Source organism: Cariama cristata, unplaced genomic scaffold, assembly GCF_000690535.1.
Source record: "Cariama cristata isolate BGI_N322 unplaced genomic scaffold, ASM69053v1 scaffold11030, whole genome shotgun sequence".
In the NCBI taxonomy this organism is placed as follows: domain Eukaryota; kingdom Metazoa; phylum Chordata; class Aves; order Cariamiformes; family Cariamidae; genus Cariama; species Cariama cristata.
The window spans coordinates 556-19,235 of NW_009595286.1; the positions used below are offsets into that span (position 1 = coordinate 556).

At 49.5% G+C, this 18,680-nt stretch overlaps 2 protein-coding genes across 2 annotated transcripts; one reads left to right on the forward strand and one right to left on the reverse strand.

The window, feature by feature from the left end:
• Positions 1-478: 478 nt before the first annotated feature.
• On the forward strand, positions 479-11,594 carry WASH1 (WAS protein family homolog 1; the record flags this gene model as incomplete). The annotated part of the gene is made up of 9 exons (XM_009701536.1): positions 479-590; positions 1,290-1,436; positions 6,452-6,588; positions 7,532-7,667; positions 8,827-9,031; positions 9,513-9,677; positions 10,011-10,169; positions 10,820-10,888; positions 11,404-11,594. Coding segments are annotated over 9 exons (1,282 nt in total), but the record flags the coding sequence as incomplete, so codon positions are not given.
• Positions 11,595-13,317: 1,723 nt separating this feature from the next.
• On the reverse strand, positions 13,318-17,601 carry LOC104162717 (probable ATP-dependent RNA helicase DDX11). Its single transcript, XM_009701525.1, has 7 exons — positions 17,467-17,601; positions 15,297-15,365; positions 15,018-15,118; positions 14,532-14,616; positions 13,819-13,894; positions 13,484-13,638; positions 13,318-13,361 (listed from the first exon to the last, which is right to left on the reverse strand). The coding sequence occupies exons 1-7, from the start codon at positions 17,560-17,562 to the stop codon at positions 13,332-13,334; spliced, it is 612 nt and encodes a 203-aa protein (XP_009699827.1). The 5' UTR covers positions 17,563-17,601; the 3' UTR covers positions 13,318-13,331.
• Positions 17,602-18,680: the final 1,079 nt, after the last annotated feature.

Below are 18,680 nucleotides of genomic sequence, written 5' to 3' on the forward strand. Positions count from 1 at the left end.
AAGAGGTTGTGCAATAAACTGCTAGTATAGTAGAGGACAAAATAAGCCTTGAGAGTCCTGAACTCTGCTCATTAGCATGTGATGCCTTTCATTTTTAACAAGTCATTTTTATTAAAAATATGTTGGCAATTGATAACTGGCTGTGGCTTTCTTGTCAGCAGTACCTGCAGAGAGGCACAGGGCTTGTGGCACTCTGGTCTTGCAAAAAAAGCTGCAGTTCTCCATCTTTCTGTGCTTTGCCTCAAACAACTGCAGGAACATTGTGCTGTGAGTCACAGACTAGACCTACCTTCATGTCAGAGTACATAAAATGTTCAAAGGGACAGAGACAAGCATATCTCAACCAGCACTATTTTGCCCTATGAAACAGCCCAATCCACCAAGATTCACATCCTTCCCTGAAGGCCTCGGCACTGGCTGTTGCCAAAAAATCTCTGGCTCTGGATTCTTAATCGTAAGAAAGGTGCTTGCCTCCTAGGATCTGTCAGCGGGTGGAGGCCAGCCGGGCACAGCTTCAGGCAGTCGGTGAGAGAGTCACGCTCGCCCAAGCGAAGATTGAGAAGATAAAGGGCAGCAAGAAGGCTATTAAGGTAGTGACTTCAGTGAAGGCTGCATGGCCTCCCTTCTTCCTTCCACCTTCTCTGTTTACTCCTGATGTAAGCTCTGGAGAAGAACAGGTGCTCGGCTGCCGCAGCTGCTGCCTGCTCACCTCTCCATGTCTTGCTGCTGAGCAGGGTTGTGATGAGAATCCCCTTCCTGACTCAGCCAATTGATGATTTGTAGACCCATGAGCCACACAGCTCCAGGCCTTGTGAGGCCTATATAGGTTGCTGCCCCAGCTGCTTCCTGAGAAAGAGAAAAGGCATGTGCTGAGCTAAGCCCAACACCCTTGCACTTCAGGCTCATAGACACTTTGGCTATTTGAATGAAAGCTGCTGTTAGAAAGCCTCCCCTTAGTGTGTCTTAATCCCGTTGAAATGAAAATCCTTCTTTCCCTGTTCTTACTCCATTTTATACAGTATTTCCAACTCCCTTCCTGCCAGTGGAAGTCTTTTTGCCAGTGATCTCCTGGCACCTACATATAAGAGAAGCTCTCGCACTTCCAATTTCAGAAACGACAGCCCATGCATGTTTGGGTCTGTGCAGATAGCCCTTAGGAGCCTGTTGACTCCAAGGCTGTCCATTCCCACTAGCTGCACAAATTGTACGCTTGCTCCACTGCACATTTTTGTGTGTTGTAGGATTGCCTAGTTGTTGGGATTTTTCAGTCCTTCCTTGTTTTTCCACAGGTATTTTCCAGTGCCAAGTATCCAGCCCCTGAACGACTGCAGGAGTACAGTTCAATTTTTGCTGGTGCAGAAGACCCAGCTAAACAGAAATGGCCAAGACACAAGATTCAGAGCAAACACCGAATGCTGGATGAGAAAGCTTGGCAGGTAAGGAGGAGGAGAACAGACCTTGAGTTGAACATGCAAAGAGAAGCTAGGAGGCTATTAGTCTCTTTGATGAAGTAGACCAGGGCTTTAGGATATAGGTGGGGAGCAGAACATTTTTTCAGCTTGGCCTGTTGGTGAGGGTGTGTGAGGTCAGGCTGAGAAGCTTGCGGAGCTGCCAATTTGAGAGGGCCAGGTCAGTACAAGACCTTGGCTGGGCGGTTGAGTGCTCTGGGTGGCTGTCAGCTGCCAAGTCTCCAGAGCAGTTCCATTTCCTGAAACGCTGCCGTTTCCTGCAGCAGTGCTGGGGGATGCTGCTGGCTGGGCTTAAGGCTTTGACTATGCACAGCAAGGCAGGTGGGATCAGGGTCGTAATTGTTTGAAAAATAATTCCTGAAGGCTCTAATATAAGTGATGGTGAGAAGGGAAAAGTAAAAGCGCTTGTGAGCATGTCAGGAGAAAAAGGAGTCATTATAGCATTTTTCTGTCCCAGGAAAGCATTGCGCTTGGGTATTGTCCCTCCCTGGTTCCCAGCTAAGTTTTACACCTTGAGGGGGAAGATTACTTTGCTTCTTTACATCTCTTGTTTGTGCTTTGCTTCTCCTTTGCCTTGTATTCAGCTATTGTAGGTTGTAAGCCCTTCAGAGAAGCTGAATCTCTCAGTACCCAGCACAGCTGGGGCTTGCACATGTGCCCATAGCACAGATGTCTGCAGCTGGTGATGTTGAAGGAGGTCCTGAAGTACTGAGTTCCCTTTTAGCCTGTGGATTGAGTGGCAGAGAGGGGCTTCTTAGGGAGGTCTGAGAAGTGGTAGATTTGGCAGGAAATGCTACCAGCGGATTCTCCAACAATTTGGGTCAACATCTCTAGGTTGGAAGGAGAGGAGGAAGAGTTGCTGCATTTAAAGTTTAAAAGTTGCTGTGTATGTGCTGTGCTAGGAGTAGCAGAAGTGCTTTTCCTGGCAGGTTAGGGATTGACCTGACAACTTCCCTGCTCTTCACCCCTAAAGAGACTTCCTTCTTCATCTTTGTGTGCCTTGGCCCAAAAATAAAGCTGCCACTGAATAATTTATCATGCTAAACTTTCCTGAGTATTAATGGAATTGAGATCTCGCACGGTGAGATAGTTATGAATATTTCAGCCAGGCCAAGGAAGCAGGGTTGCTGGCTGACTGGACAGCTGGCAAACTCGAGTAGAGTTCATGCTTCCTTCGAGCCCCGGCAGTAGCACAGGGCAGAGCTGTGAGGGACCTGCTGCTGACCAGCCAGAGCAGGCCGGTTACAGTTGTGCTGCCTGGCTGGTAGCCCTATCCCATCAGAGCATGGGGGGTGAGCAGAGGTAGGCAGTGAGCGGACAGGGGAGATGCTCTCCCACCCTGAAGGGCCAGTGCCAATGTATAGCGCCTCACACAGGGAGGGGATTGAGAAGAGCATCAGCTGGTAAAAAACACTGTCCTGCAAAGAGCAAGTGGTGTACCCATTCAGCTGGCCTGCTGGCTCCAGTAAGCTCTGCATGCCCTTCCCCACAGCCCCTGCCATCTGCCTGCGATGCCACCTCATCCCTGTCGCAGGTGGTCTCTGTCCCATTGCCATGTTCTTCCCTTTGTGACCAAGGCTGCCATGACCACAGGGACTTTGTTGCAGGCCCCGAGGGATGTTTGTATTTGTTTCTCTCCTCCTGTGACCCATCTTTCTATCCTCCTTTGGGGTTGTTGATCTTTCTCTGGCTTTGCTGACCCTACCTCGTGTTGCAGTCTTGTTACCCTTGCCAAGCTTACGCACACTAGCTCCTGCAGCTCTTCTGCGGGGCAGGAGGACGCTGCTGTGCTGGCGAGTGGCTGTCGGCTGATGAATGATGGAGGCGCCTGCGCCAGGAGCAGCTGGTGTGCTGAGTGGGGCTTGGTGTGGCCGAGCTCTGACCACATTCCAGGGGGACAGGCCCTTCTTGGCCATAGCTGAACACAGAGCCTGACATGCCTTGCAGTAATGAAATGTGACAGAGGGAAGTCTAATGTTTGCATTTATGCCCTCCTCAATTATTCAGGGCTTTCAGCGGAGGCTCACTGTCTGTTTTCACTTCTAATGAGGGCCTCTTTGCTGGGAGCAGTCACAGTGGCCTTTGCTAACTTCACTTGCACACGCACGCACATGCCCAACAGGAAAGCAAGCTCTGCTCACGTCAGTTTGAGAGTAAGTGGTGGCAGCCTGTGCTCAGCGTTTAGGGTTTGTGCTCTGGGGGGAAAGCAACTGAGTTGGAAAAGTACATGGTTCTGCAGAGCATTTAAAACTGCTTCCCTCCTGGGAAATTCTCCTTTCCCCCTCCACACCCCAAGCAAGTGAAAACTCAGCTGTTGAGAGGACACTGTTTAGGTTGGTACAGTAAGCACTGATGGATAATTATGCCAGAAACAAGGTCCTTGTGGTAAGCCTGGAAAGCCACTTGCTTTGCACATTGTAGCAGCTAGGCAGGGTTCAACAGTGAGATGGCTGCAGCCCTGTGGGGCTTCACAGGCACCGGGCACTGCCTTTGCAGTGAGTGCTGCAGGTTGCCCCTCAGGAGGCCGGAAAATGGGATGGGAGACATGGTCTCCTTGGGCTTGGGAAGAGGTCCAAGCAAAAGTTACAGTCCACTGCTGGAGTAACCTCGCTAGGCTTCAAAAGTGTCAGTAACTTGGCATGTCCATGTGAATTCTGCCTCTCGGGGTCCACCATGGGCATGGGGAGGCTAGACCAGGTTTTTGGCACTTGCTCATCTTCAAGTGCTTTTTGAGTTAGCCTCAGCATTCTGTTGGCATGGGGAGAATGGGGTTTCTGGAGTATCACACCGATTCCCTTTGTAATAGTGTATGCTTAATTAAACTTAAGAACCAGGATGACTTTATATATTTTTAACTGTAGGCTCTTAGGAAGAAAAATGCCTGGAAAGGCAGTGCCCTTAGGAGTTGTAATCCTGTCAGGTGCCAAACCCCAGATTAGGGTGTTCGGGAATTCAAGCACCTGCTATGACTTCAGTACGTCGAGGCTTCTGAACCTTTGGCTTAAGGCCTTAATGTGCCTATAAGAAAACTAATTTACAAATGGCATGTTAACTTGTGGAATCACAGTTGCAGGATATTATTGACACTATGTAGATGTTCTAAATTTCAAAACAGATCTAGGTACTTGAATAAGACTAGCACTTTGGTGGCATTTAAATTAAAAGGATTATGTAGAGCTTCATGTTTCAGAATAATACACTTGCTTAGTGCTTTTATAACTGCCTTAGATGAGACTTATAAGTAAATGTAGGTAATGGTTGGTTTCTCACTACGCCCTTAAAGTGATGCACAGCCTTCCAGTGCTAATTGAAATCTACAAAGAGAGAATTAAAAAAATATATATGACTTGAGGGCTAAGTGTGTGTGAAGAGTTCTAGAAAAAATGTCAGTACTCCCTCATGCTTAAAAAATTAAACATTGGGAAATGAATATTAATGATCAAAAGAACCTTTATTTTTTGAATCTCTGCTTCTACAGTCTCTAAATAACAATTTATATATTTTTGCCTACTTGCTTCTGTAAAAATTCAAGATTTTTATTTCAGTGTGTTTTTCACAAGTTGGAATGTGTTATTGGGGGGGGGGGCAGAAAATTAAATCAAAACCTCCCAGGTCTTTTCTTACAGCATTTTATAGACTCGGAGCATCATACAAACTCTTAGTGGATTAACTGAGCTGTGACTAAGTCATTTCCCAGGATTTCTGGCTACCAAATTCAAGACTGAAATTTCAATCAGTAGGAGCTGTTTTATGTCGTTGAGATGTCATCTTAAAACTGAAGCAATGGTGATCTCTGTTTCCCCCATACAAGTACAAGGAGGAAAAAAGGACTCAGATAATGGAATAGAGCAGGGATGCTGGAAGTATTGAGGCAGTAGGAAGCTGTGGACAGTATTTAAAGTGGTCATCTTCTGATGACAGAGGAAAACCACAAAAGCGTGGCCAATTATTTAACCTGACAAATTGTCCTGGTTAATGCTCTGGTTTCTTCAGGTATGAACACTTACCACCTTGCAGCTGCCAGGCTGCTGCTTGTCCTACTTTGTGAAGAAAGAGCAGGAGCTGTGAAGGGGCTGAGGAAGGGTGTGGGAAGGGGTCTGGGGTGGAGGTTTGTCCATCCTGGGCTGTCTCGAGGTTCAGGAGCTGATGTCTTTCCTCCCTCTACAGCAAAGTGTGCTGTGGGCACTGAGCTTCATCCCCCAGAGCACGTGGCAGCGGGTGCTGTCACGCTAGCTGAAATACTGCTCTGATCTGGGATGGCAATTCCTGTGCTCTATAAAAGTCAAGCAGTTCAGATGTAATAAGTCCTTTTCTAAAGGGAGCTCTATATATTATGCATGAAGTTTTAGAACCGAGAGAGAGGAGATTTCAGTTCATTAGAGTTGAAAACTCCTGCAAATCCCTCAGGCTTTGCGAAACCATCTGGCACACGTTCCAGTCTACGCACTCCCTTCTGCCAGATCTCTTGCCTAGTACAGGCACTCTGTTTTTTCCTAACCTCTTTTTCCTTTGCCTTCCCTGCATACCCCACCGGTGGGATCACATCTCTTAAAACTTCAACTGAAGGCGGCAGAGGGGAGGTAATAGAGATGTTTGGGGGACTCTGCCTGCATGAAAATGTCTGGTAGTTTGAGACAGTTTAACAAATGCCTTTCAGACTGCAGTGCTCGATCCCTACCTCTGGCTATAGAGCCCAAGAGGTGGTTTCATTTTGGTGGATCCTTGCCACAGCAACACCTATTCAACATGACCCATCCATGGCACCAAAAGCACATGCTATGAGTCTGAACTGCTGAAGTTTGTCATGTGTGGGGTTGCAATGTTGTCCATGTGCTTCCTTGTTCAAAGGGATGTGGAGAGGGAGCAGTAGGGTTCCCAGACCATGCAGTGGATCCAGCACTGTGGGTTGTGGTGGCTGGGGAGAGCTGTCTCAGCAGCTGTGGTTTTAGTGTCTTACCACCTGTTAATCTGTCTTCTTGCAGGAGAAGCTCAAGTACTTCCCTGTGTGCTTGAGCACCAAAATTCACCAGGAGGATGACGCAGAAGAAGGCCTTGGCAGCCTCCCCAGGAACATCAGCTCCCTCAGCTCCCTGCTGCTCTTCAACACCACCGAGAACCTGTGAGAGCTAGAGCAGTGCTGTGCTGCTCACCTGCCCCTGCTTGTCCTCACAGGAGCTTTCCCTTCCCTGGGGGTAGCAGTAAATTACTTACTTTCCTGGGAGTCTTACATACCAGGCTCCTGATAGGACATGGTTTGGTACCTCTCCACTGGCTTCCAGCTAGCAACCCTTTCCTCCCGACTCTTTCACTCGGGTGGAAGGAGTTGTTTTGTCTGCACCTGATCCTCTGCGCTCCTGCTTTCAACCCATTTTTGCACTTCCCTTCCCCAACTTAGTTTTTTCCATCTTTGTCCTGTAATTTCTCTCCAGCCTTGAGAGCTGCTGCCACTCCTGCCCTTCTCTGCCCTGTGTGCCAGCCTAGGTACTGCTCCTTCTCCTGGTGATTCCTCACAGCAACACTTCATCGCTCTTGCTGCTTTAATGTCTCCTCTGCCTCCCTCACTGCAGTTGTGTTTCCCATTGGGCTTTGCCTCATGATTCCTCCTTTCACTCATATTGAAGAACTTTGTTAAGCCCTTCTTGAGGTTTCAGCTGCTGGACCTCCTCTTTCTTCTCCTGAGCCACAGATTATTTCCCCTCTTTGTGTTTGCTCCTGGACCTTGAGTGACAAGTCACCAGGAGAGACTGGTGTCCTGCTGTTGAATGGTTTCGTGCTAGGAGGCAGGAAGGGGAGAGCTTGGTAATGATGGCAGTGCAGTGAGGCTTTGCTTTAGGATGAATGTGGAGGCTGCACTGGTGGAGTGGGGAGCTGCTTGCTTCCTGGTTGTGGAGGGGAAAGACAGGAAAGTGGAGCTAAAAGAAGGAAACTTGAAGGCCCAACATGCTCCACCTTCATGAGTGAGTTGGAGGGAGGTCTCTACCTCCAAGGCCTTCTCGGGTACAGTTTCTTCTGGCCTTTGCTCTCAAGGTGGCATCACTGAAATACTTGTCCTCTACCCTTAGGTACAAGAAGTATGTTTTCCTGGATCCTCTGGCTGGAGCAGTGACCAAGACCCATGTGGCTCTGGAAACAGAGACAGAAGAGAAGCTCTTTGATGCTCCCCTCTCCATCACCAAAAGGGGACAGCTGGACCGACAGGTGAGATGCAGCTGTGGGGATGCAGCTGCTTCCCCTTCAAAGCATTGTGCTCAGCTCTCTGAGAGGACAGGGCTTCTGTAGGGTGGAGAGCAAGTGGGAGAATGGACCCTCATGGTTTCTCATGGAGGTCACTTATCAGAAGGACCTTGCCTGTTTTTGTGCTTGAAGTCCTGGTGTCAGCTTGATGGGTGAGACAAAGCCCTCAAACTTGGCAGGTGTTTCTCTCTGCTCAAGCCTTTGCTGAGTGGTGTGAGATAGAGTAATGTGATATTCATTCACCTTGCTGCTAGACCTCAGGGCTGTAGAGGAGTTCGGAGGCTCCATCACTTGATCATCCTCCTTGCACTAACTCTTGAGCCTCATGAGGAGCCTGAGGGTGAAGTGCCACTGCTGGAAGGTCCCTGGGAGGAGGTCTGATCCCTATCATTAGAAGGGGCGCATGCTGGTGCAAACAGAAGGGCCAGCCAGCCTGAGCAAAGGGTTTGTGCTTGGTGTGGACATGGTGCAGGCAGTGCACCAACCCAGCTGCCCCAACACATGACTGATCTTGTACCCAACACCTTGTAGTGGATGTACCCGGAGCTTTGCTGGTGCGTGGTTGAATGTGTGGTTCGGGGATGGGAAAGGCACCTGGGAGCCATTTGCTCATCACATTGGACTGGAGGAGATAGCAGTGTGTATAGTAAACAAAACCCTTTATTCACAATGCACCTTCAGTACTGTGTGTTAAACAAAACCAAACCTCTGTAACTACTTGGTTGTGCTTCTTCTGCATCTTAATCTCAGAAACAGTTCAGGCACCATTCTCTTCTGGAGGAGAAGGGACTAGCTTATGTAGTCTGCAAAAGATGGTGCATGAAACCTTCAGAGGAGGAGAGAGTCCACTTGAAAGAAACTGGCAAGAATCCTGTACCTTTTCCTCCTCCTGCAGCCTACCTTTTGTGACCCTGGTCTGCAGGAGGTAGCCTCAGAGCATAGCGAGCTGCCACAGGACAAGAACACAGAGTTGTAGGGGGTAGCTGATGAGCAGCCACTGTACCAAGGTACACAAGCCCAGCTCTGACTGCCACCCAGGCCATTCCCCGCAGTGCCCCTGTTTGCTGCAAGGGAAAGCGAGTGCATACTCACTGCCTTATCTTTTTTTTCGGGTTTCTTTTAGGTAGCTGAAAATTACTTCTATGTGCCAGACCTGGGCCAGGTCCCTGAGATTGATGTGCCATCCTACCTGCCGGACCTGCCTGGCATTGCTGCAGATCTCATGTACAGTGCTGATCTGGGCCCCGGGATCGCACCGTCTGCCCCTAGCAGTGCTATTCCAGAGCTGCCCACTTTCAACACTGAGTCAGTGGAGCCTTTGCAACCAGGTATTTCCAATCCCTGATCCCACAACCCTGTGCAGGAGGAAGGCAGGGATTGCTAGACAAGGCAGAAAGTCCCTTGATGACTTCAGGATGGGTGTTGGAGATACCTCTGGCTTGTGCTTGGGCCTGAGTCAAAGCTGCAACCTGCTCAAGTGCCAGCAGGACTCCAGGCCCCTTACCTCCCTCACTTTCTGCATGGCTAGGGAGGATGGAGCGTGGTGTGCAGGGGCTGGCCTCATGGCAGCCTCGTGGGATGCCCTTGTGCAAGTGGGATGCAGCTGGGGAGGGCAGAGTAGGGGAATCTCAAACTCTGCCTTGGCCCTGCCTGCTGTTAAGAGATGCTGCACAGAGTGGGAGCGCTTTGCTGCACAGTGCGTGCTGAGGGCTCTGATCTGTTGCCGCTGAGGCATGCTAAGCTCTGAGCTGAAGCTCTCAGTGTGCTGTCCTCTGGGACTCTTCAGAAGCAACTTCTTTCATCTTTCAGACCTTCAAGATGCTGAGCTATTGCTGCCTCCTCCACCACCACCTCCCCCACCACCTCCTGTTATGCCAGCTACCGTGCCTCCTCCGCCGCCCCTGCCCCAGCCCACAGCCCGCTCTGAGCCAGCCCAGGCAGCAAGCGAGGAGAGCAGCAATGCAGTGCCTGCAGGTAAGGGCTGGGCATCTCCACAGCTTCACCACCAGAATCTAACTCTGACTCCTTGGTTCTAGTCTGTGCCCTTGGTTGGTTCCCTGTTGCTTCCCAGCCTTCCAGCAGAGGAGGGAAGCTGCAGTGGGAGGGGAAGCTGCTCCTGCCTGCCTTGACAGGGCTCCTGCTGGCTGGGCTGGGTGTAAGCCCGTCACTGGGAGGTGTCTGGGCCTGGCTCACAGCCCTGAGCAGAAGCTGGTGAGGTATCGGAGCAGCCCTTTCCATGGGGATTTGGCTGGCCCCATAGCTGGTGCACTGACCCGTGGCTGCTGCCTGTCCTTCCTGTCCCTGCAGCTTCAGTCCAGGGAGCCCCGAAGGAGGTGGTGAACCCCTCTACTGGGCGTGCCAGTCTCCTGGAGTCCATCCGCCAGGCTGGTGGCATTGGCAAGGCCAACCTCCGCAGTGTCAAGGAGAGGAAGCTGGAGAAGAAGAAGCAGAAGGAACAAGAACAAGGTGCTGAGGCTCTTTGGCAGAAATGATCCTCCTTGCTGTCTGCCCCAGGCTGGGGAGGTGTGGGTCTCGAGGGAGACGGGCAAGCCAGGAGCACGGTGAATGTACAGAGCGGAAAGGCACTGTCTCTCCTCACAGGCTGATGTAGCTCTCAGGTGTTTCCCATTCTGCCAAAGCTCTGTGAACTTGCTAAACCTCATCTGCCAGAAGGGCATTTGTGTGCTTGATGGAGACCCACTCTGTCTCAGGGCATGCATAGATGTTTCACGTGTGCTGTGTGGGGCAGACAAAGGAACCCCTAGGGCCAAGAAGGGCAGGGCTGAGCCGGTTTGAACACATTGGTTTAGGTAGCTGGGCAGGTATTGATGGAGCTGGTTTGGCAGCTGGTTTGAGACTGTAAATGCCCGGTCCCTCTTGCCCCTAAAGGAATTCCACTCTTGGATTTTCCCCAGAAGCTGCCATTACTCTGCAAGTGCCGGGCATTTGCCTGACCTGAAACTGGACTATAGTAGGAGAGATTAGGGGTGTAATAGGAAGTTAGAGGCTTGTTTGGTATTTTTTCTTTAATCTGAAGGCAGTATTGCAGAATGCTTTTGCCGTAGTGCTAGGTTCAGACTGACACTTCTTGTCTGACTTGTTTTGCTCTGTTTCAGTGAGAGCTACGGGACAAGGTGGAGATTTGATGTCAGACCTCTTCAACAAACTGGTGTTGAGGCGCAAAGGTACTGTCCTGCTGGGTGGGCTGTTCCTTCCCCCTAGGAAAGAGGGAGAGCACTTTCTGGCACCTCAGTTGTGTCAGCCAGAGCCCTAGAAACAGGAACAGAGACACTTTTCCCAGCAAGTGTGCCGCAACGTGGCTGGGAGTGTCTTTACAGAGGGCGAGCAGAGGAATCTCCACCTCAAGTCCAGCCGGAGGCACTGGAGGAGGTTGTGTGTCCGAGGCAGTGGAGGGACTCTGAAAGCTACCTGTGAGGAAGGGACAGCGGTGTCCTTTTTTTAATTCAGTGTTGGGACAGGAGGGCCCTTCGCCTACAGGTGCACCTGAGTTGCCCCAAGGCCTTGGCATTTAGGGACAGTGTCATCCCCTCAGTGCCTGGCCATTCTGCTTGCCTAGGTCACCTGGGTGCTGGGGGCAGTGGTACGAGGTGTGGTTTTTTTTCCCCCCCTTCCCTTTGTTGACCCTCTCTGTTCTCTAGTCCCCAGGTGTCACTCACTGGTGCTTTTCCTTCCCTCACAGGTATTTCAGGGAAAGGGCCTGGCACCTCCGGGAATCCCGATGCTCCTGGAAGTCCTGCTGGGGCCTTTGCGCGTATGTCGGACTCGATACCACCCCTCCCACCCCCACAGCAGCCTGTGGGTGAGGAGGATGAGGATGACTGGGAGTCATAGATGGGGTCAGTTGAGCATCAGTGTGAATCCCAGGACTCTTGAACTAAGCACCTTGGAGAGACACCAGCCTGTGGAAGTCCATCCTGGAGGCTGGGCACTGGCATGGCGGGGCCCTGTCATTTATTTTTGAAGAGGAGCAGGAGCAACAGGAGCTAACCACTGCTGACATTATAGTTATCAATGAGGGCTTTTCTTCTGCTCTCTGCTATTCTCCACCCCAAATACTACATTCTATCTCAAATGCTGCTGCAGCTCATGCTGGCACAATAAATCCTGCCTTAGCTGGCAGGCAGTGGGGCAGCCTGTGCTCAGAGGATCAGAACTAGCATTGCTCCTGATTTAAAGGGCCCTTGATCTTTCCCAATGTGACTGATGACTGCAAATGCATCTCTTGCAGGCAAACAGCCCTTGCCTCATTTGTCTGCTTGCTTGCTGAAGGTCCTGTTTGCTTGGTTGTTGCTAGATGAGAGAATGTGTGTGTGTGTGTGTCCCTTCATGGGGGGTCTGATTTTCCTGGTGCCTCTGCACTTGATGGTTTCTTTCTCTACCTGGCTTATGGTAATTCTTTGCCTGTTGCTTTCTGAAAAACGTCAATAAAGTTGAAGGACACAGGTCCTTGCAGCCTTCGCTTTGGTAAAAGCAGGAAGCATGCTCAATTAAGAGTATGCTAAGGGAAAAAGCCCGGCTGTCCCCTCTCGGCTCAGGCCCAAGGTGCCCACCACTCCCACTGCTCCTTTCACAGGCAGAGCTTGTGCCAGATGGGGGGGGCTTGTACCCACTGAGGGGGTAGGAGACTCACAATGGGAAATTTTGCAGCAGCAGCTGTTTCTTTCCCTGTGGGGCTAATTAACATACAGGGAGTGGGTACCAGCTCTGTCTTATAAGTGCTTTCTTCATTGTGAAGAGCCTTGAGAGGTAGCATCCAGCTGCTGAAAACTAGCAAGGAGCCAAAAGAAGCTCCTGGGAAGACTTGCTCAGGATGACAGAAAGAGCTGGGGATGGCGTAGCTGTGCGATTACACTGTTGTTATCACGGCCCTCCAGCACCGACACAAACCCTAGGAAGGTTACACTTTAAAAAAAACAAAACAAAACAAAAGTTTTTTACCATTTTCCACAGAAAGTTACTTTGAATTCAGAAACCTAGACAGTAAAAAGAGCAGGGCAATCCTGTGCTTAAGCATGATCAAAGGAGAAGTGCTGTGTTATGGCCATATCTTTATTCCCCTTGAAAGAATGAACCGCTGCTTGAATCTATTGACTGTTTGAAGCAAGGTAGAAAGACAGGGATAATAAGAAATGCTACCCATAGCTGCCCCTTGTCTTATGAGTCTATGTCATGTTGGAATTCCACGAATTAATAGCCTGATAGTTTACTATTCTTGTGAAAAGCTCTATGTTTTCATTGGTCATCACATCCCCTACACTTGGTGGTTGATGAGGAAAAAGGCAGATGTGTTCAGTCAAAATAATTATACTTCCCATACTTAATAATATTTAATAAATTTAAATAAAACCTTAACAGCTGTAAACAAATAGGAGCCTGCCGCTACTGCCTTCACCTGTCTTGGTGAAGGTACAGCCAGTTTCCCTCTTGGTTATGATGCTGAAGGCTGTCTCACAATCATAACACTCAGTTACTGATCAGCAAACGTCCACAAAGGCGGCAGAGATTCACAAACTCTTTGGTACAGAAAAGCAGGCACTTGTGTTGCTTCAGGTGTTCTTCGGAGGTGTAGCTCACAGAGCTGACCTACAGCCTGTTCTCTGGTCTGCATCACAAAGCGTCTGACTTCCCTCGATGGAACTAGGAACATACAAAACCAGTTAGTTTGTCCCTGGCCTCGCTCTAAAGTGAAGGTTTAAGAAAAGTACAGGTGAGTACAGTGGGAAAGTTTTGGTAGCAGTACATAAGATACAAGTTCTGACCTTCCTTAACTCTGCAAACGCTGACCCAAAGGCAGGTTTCACCTGTGTTCTCTCCCTGATCCACTGCGGCAGTTTGTTAAAGATGGCAGGGCGTGCGTACCTGTGGTCCAGGAGCAGGATGCTTGCAAAGTCCTTCTGATGGCGAATGGCTCTGCCTGTACAGAGTGTACAACCACGTTAAAATGGCCCACTCAGGTGTTTGTTCTCAGGCAAGGAAGCTCATGGTCCCATCACCCGTACTTAGACCGAGTGGTAACGCATCCTTTTTCCCACCCTCCTCCTTCAGTGCAGTCACATTTCATATCCCCCAGCCTGTCCAAAGAAGGATGAATTACCTATTGACTGGTTTACTGCCTTCATGCACAGGTTTTCAATCAGCACTCTGCTAGGTGCCTGGCCAGCAGCTCTGGGCTGGAAAGGAGAAATAGGTAAGACTGAACATAAGGCAGATATGAATCAAACTAGGGAGTCTTAATGACAAAGTAAATGACACAAATGCTTTTACCCCTGCAGAGTCAGTGGATGGCCAAGCAGACCCCAAGCTGAGAGTAAGGAGGGACAGAAGAAATGTTGCAGTCAGAAAATTATGTTGAGCATTCACAAAGAGGCAGCCCAGGGCCCCCTTGAAGGCAGAAAACTTGTCCCCAGCTGCCCAGGAACAGCATCTCCAGTGGGCACTGAGCAAGAACAAGTGAGCCAAGAGACGTGATCCTGGCAAGCAGCTTCTACCACCCTGCCACCTGCTCTGGGGTGAAGGGACCTTGCTCCCCTTGGAACCCAGAGTTCCCAGTGAGCCCTGGGGGTGTTTCCCTCTACTGAACTGCTTCCCTGTGTTTAGGGCCACCTGTACACATGTAGTGTGGAGAAGGGTGTGCTCTTGGTACCACATACTCTGGGAAATGAGGGCAAGCTCAAGGAAAAATGGAAAAAAACCCAAAGAAACCAAAAAACAAATCTTCAAAGGCAGCCCTGGGGCTCATGTGCTGGGAGGAAAGTTAATACTAGAAAGCAGAAGTGAAACAGGCAGAGGTGTAAGTGTCTCTGTTACCATTGTTTTGTCAAGCCAAGTCATTTTCTCCTGGAGCTCTGGAGACTTAATGTTGGGGTAAGGCATTCCCACCATAATCACACACCTGCAAGGGAGGACTGCATTACTCTTCATGTCTCATCCTAGAGACTGGTAGATGAGAGGTCACTACACCCCTGAAAGACAGCCAGCCCTGAAACCCAAAGCCGGCAATAAAGCACAGCAGTCCGACAAGCATGTGCTGAATGGAAAGCTGCAGAGGGATTCAGGGTGCCAGGACAAGGGATTATCTAGCACAGCAAGCCTACCTGCATCACGCACATGAAAAGTAGTCTGGACAAGCAAGTTTTATAGCACCCGGCAGACTTGGTCCCGTTGGTTTAAGTATTAGTCCAAGCCATATCCTCCCCAGGATTTTTGATCTATGCAACTACTGACACGTCCATCCTGCTTGGAGTCACTGCACCACAAGCCCAGTGCTCATCTTCCAAGGAGCAGCCACCTTACCTTCCCAGGTCATCAGAGAAGTTGATCCCTTCGCTCATTTTGCCTCCAACTACAGAAAGCAGCAGGGCCCCCGTCATCTGTCCTCCTGCCTGGCTGCAGCGCTGCAGGAGAGGGACCAGCAACTCAAACCAGAGCAGGGAACATTTCTGTGCTTCAGAAACACTTCCACACCTGGGCTAGAGCCCTTTTTCCTTGTTAAAAGCTGCAATGCCCTGTTTAGCAACACTCCTGTACACAGTTGGGATGCCACACTCCCACCAGTCTGCCAGCTCATCTTACCTTTATGCACTTGGCATATTCCACCAGCACCTGCTCCACCTGGTTGGCTTTCTTAGGCTCCTGAAAGATCTGTCACAGGCACACTGCATCAGTTGCAGCAACAGGAAGCAAACAATTTAAAGAATGCAAATCATTTTACTCCCATGCCATTAAACAGCACATGGAACCAAGATCAGGGAAGGTCAAATTGCCTGAAAAACCAACTTAACCAGCATCTTTCCCCTCCACCCTGGAAACGCATCGCATGCTCAGTACAGCACTTTTCAACTGGGCTCTGAAGGGAGCAGCAGCAGCTGCTGCTGCCCCTCCAACATTCCCTTTCAGCTTTGGCAGACTTGTCTAATTCTGCGAGAAGCTACAAGTCATCTGGGAGCTGAAAGGCAGGAAAGCAATGTGCACCTCTTCCCCCTATGAATAAAGATCCAGCAGGGTGAGGAGACCCTCCAGCTGCAAGATCTTGGAGGACAGTGACAGTACCAATCAATTCGAATCACCAATTAATTCCAAGTAATAGCTCCTCTTGCCCAGTGAATAAATTAGTTTTCCGTGAAAAGCATACATAAAGTAATATTTCTTTATGTTATTATAGCATGCCTAATTAGTTACTGAAAGCCCCTGCAGTTAATTAAGCTGCATTTTGATAGATGCTGCACCTTGGCCTAAATCACAAGTTGTTTTCCTAGTAAACAAGAGGTGCAACATCTGTCTTTTCTGTGACAGTAAAGAACCTAAAGCATGTCTTTTCTCTTGGTTAGCAAGAGCTACTATTGAATTTTACCAGCAAGAATCAGTGTTTCAGTAGAAAAATAACTGGCAATTACACATACAAACCAAAACTATTTAACTTATTAAACAGTAGCTATTTAATCCTCTGATTTAAATTAATTTTCCCTGTGTAATTTATGTATCATCTCAGTGTGATCTTACCATAGCCATCTCAGGAAAGATTTTAACCTTCCTCTGCTATGATATGATCTTGTGTGTGGGCAGCTGAAAGTCACACTTGCTGCACCTCTACCAAATGGCTTTGCTAACGCATATCCAATTTGCTGGAGACTGCAAAGGCCAAACAAGAACAAATCAGAGTTGAAAGGCAGAGCAAGCTGCGTGACTGTGGCACAAAGCCTTGGAGGCACCAGGCAGACCATTGGGACCCGGACGGAACACACCTGAAAGGCACCGTGAGCGACAGCTGTACAAACACATGGAGAAGCTGAAGCATAATGCTTCCACCACAATAACCTACAGGCAGATCCCCATGCCAGAATGCCTGCACCAAGGCTGTGAAATATCTGGGACTGTGCTCTCCTAATCCACATGGTAAGTTATTTAGCTTTTGGTAAACAGAAGTCACAGCCAGAGTATATGTAATTCTTTTTTTCCCCCCTGGCACGTGATCCAAGATCCCTCCCCAACACCCTGAGGCAGTTGGACTGCCTGAGCATCAATACTCAACCTTCAAATACTTGTGAGAGTCATTGCAAAGATTTGCAGCGATCTCCCTATTTAATGTTTCTCATCACTTCTTCAACAGGAGTCACCACCGCTAGTCTTTCAATTCTCCTCCCTGCACTTCTACCAGACAAAAATGCACCCTTTGTCCTATGAACTGCAGTCTGGTCCCACTCTGCCTAGCCCTTAGTTGTGCTGGTCTGTGTTCAAGGGACACACAGCTGAGCCTGGGAAACATAAGAGCCCAACCTGCACAGCCCCCCAGCCACATGGGGACAAGACAAAAATGGTATGAACTATGAACTGCATGTCTGGTCCCACTCTGCCTAGCCCTTAGTTGTGCTGGTCTGTGTTCAAGGGACACACAGCTGAGCCTGGGAAACATAAGAGCCCAACCTGCACAGCCCCCCAGCCACATGGGGACAAGCTTGCTGGTTATGGAAGGCAAGGATTGACTCCCCCCATGGCCACCACACAGACTGTGCACTTAAAGAAGCTATAGCGGCATTTAATCTAATGTAGATCCCAGCTCAGTGATCAGCCGCCCGGGAAGTATCATTTATTCATTACTGGAGGGATTGGCTAGATAAACATCCGCTCTGCTCTGCTGTGCAGAGTATGAGAACAACTCAGCAAGAGAGGCCTGTAATGCATATATAATTGTTTGATTTTTGAAACCTCCATTTAAAGTTCCAACTGCCCCTGGCTGCACAATTACCTTCTTCTTAGTTGCCAGGCGGGTGAGCAGCCCCGTCTTCTCCCAGTGTGCATACACCTGCTTCTCATATTCGTAGGAGGGGAAGAAGCACACCATACCCCCTGGGACCACGTTGCACAGGTTGCAAAGGATTCGACCCGTCTCATCCATCTGCAAGACAGACAAGAGCATATTGCAGCTGACAGTAGCTCCAGCTAATGCTGCTCCAATTCTGTGCTCAATCCCAGGATCACACCTCCCCTGTGACAGGCCTTAGGGGAGGAAAAATGTGGGAAATATGCCAGGTCTAAGAGAGCTCTCTAGGGGAGCTGGGCATCACAAAAAATCTCTTCACTGCTTGGCCTCTCCTCCTGATCACAGAATCATAGAATGGTTTGGTTGGAAGGACCTTAAAGATGATCTAGTTCCAGCCCCCTGCCATGGGCAGGGACACCTTCCACTACACCAGGTTGCTCAAAGCCCTATTCAACCTGGCCTTGAACACTTCCAGGGATGGGGCATCCACAGCTTCTCTGGGCAGCAGTCATTCAGGAAAGGAGGGTTTATGTCCGTTGTCCCAGTGGATGGGACCTGTCACACAAGAACAGATGTGGAGAGCTAGCTAGCACATCTGGTGGAGAATCAGCATGGGCAGAGCAGATCTAGTGTCTGGCCTCGGGTGCTTACTGGCCCACCAAAGGAAGAAGGAAAAAGCGCAGAAACACCTGCTGCTGCCACTATAGTTTGGGCTGCACTCTGCAGGGCTGCCACGCTCCACTGTCACTGAGCCCTTCAAAATGCAAAGCACAGTCAGAAATCTTCTGATGCCCAGCACACAAATGCAGGATCTCAGTACAGCCAAACAGGAGTTGCTAGTATTCCTCATCTCCAACAGCTACCTCTGAGCAAACAGCTCAAAACCCCTTTTGCTGCTATTCTTTCCCAATCACTTGGCAACACACCTGCCCCAAATCCTATGGATTTCTCTTGCTGTGGCTTTTGATCAGCCCACCTTTCAAACACAGCACGCTGTCCTATGAAACATAAGCACATGAAGCAAAAAAGAGATACCAAGGAAGGGAACAAAAGAAAGGCTGACCATCTGGGGCAGGTCTCTCGTCTGGTAGGTGAACTCCAGCTGCTGGTTGGAAGGACCACTGCAGAGGATTATAGGTAAAATGTTTTCTGGAGGAATCACATGTCCTAGAGACAAAAACAAGTAGTAAGAATCAACA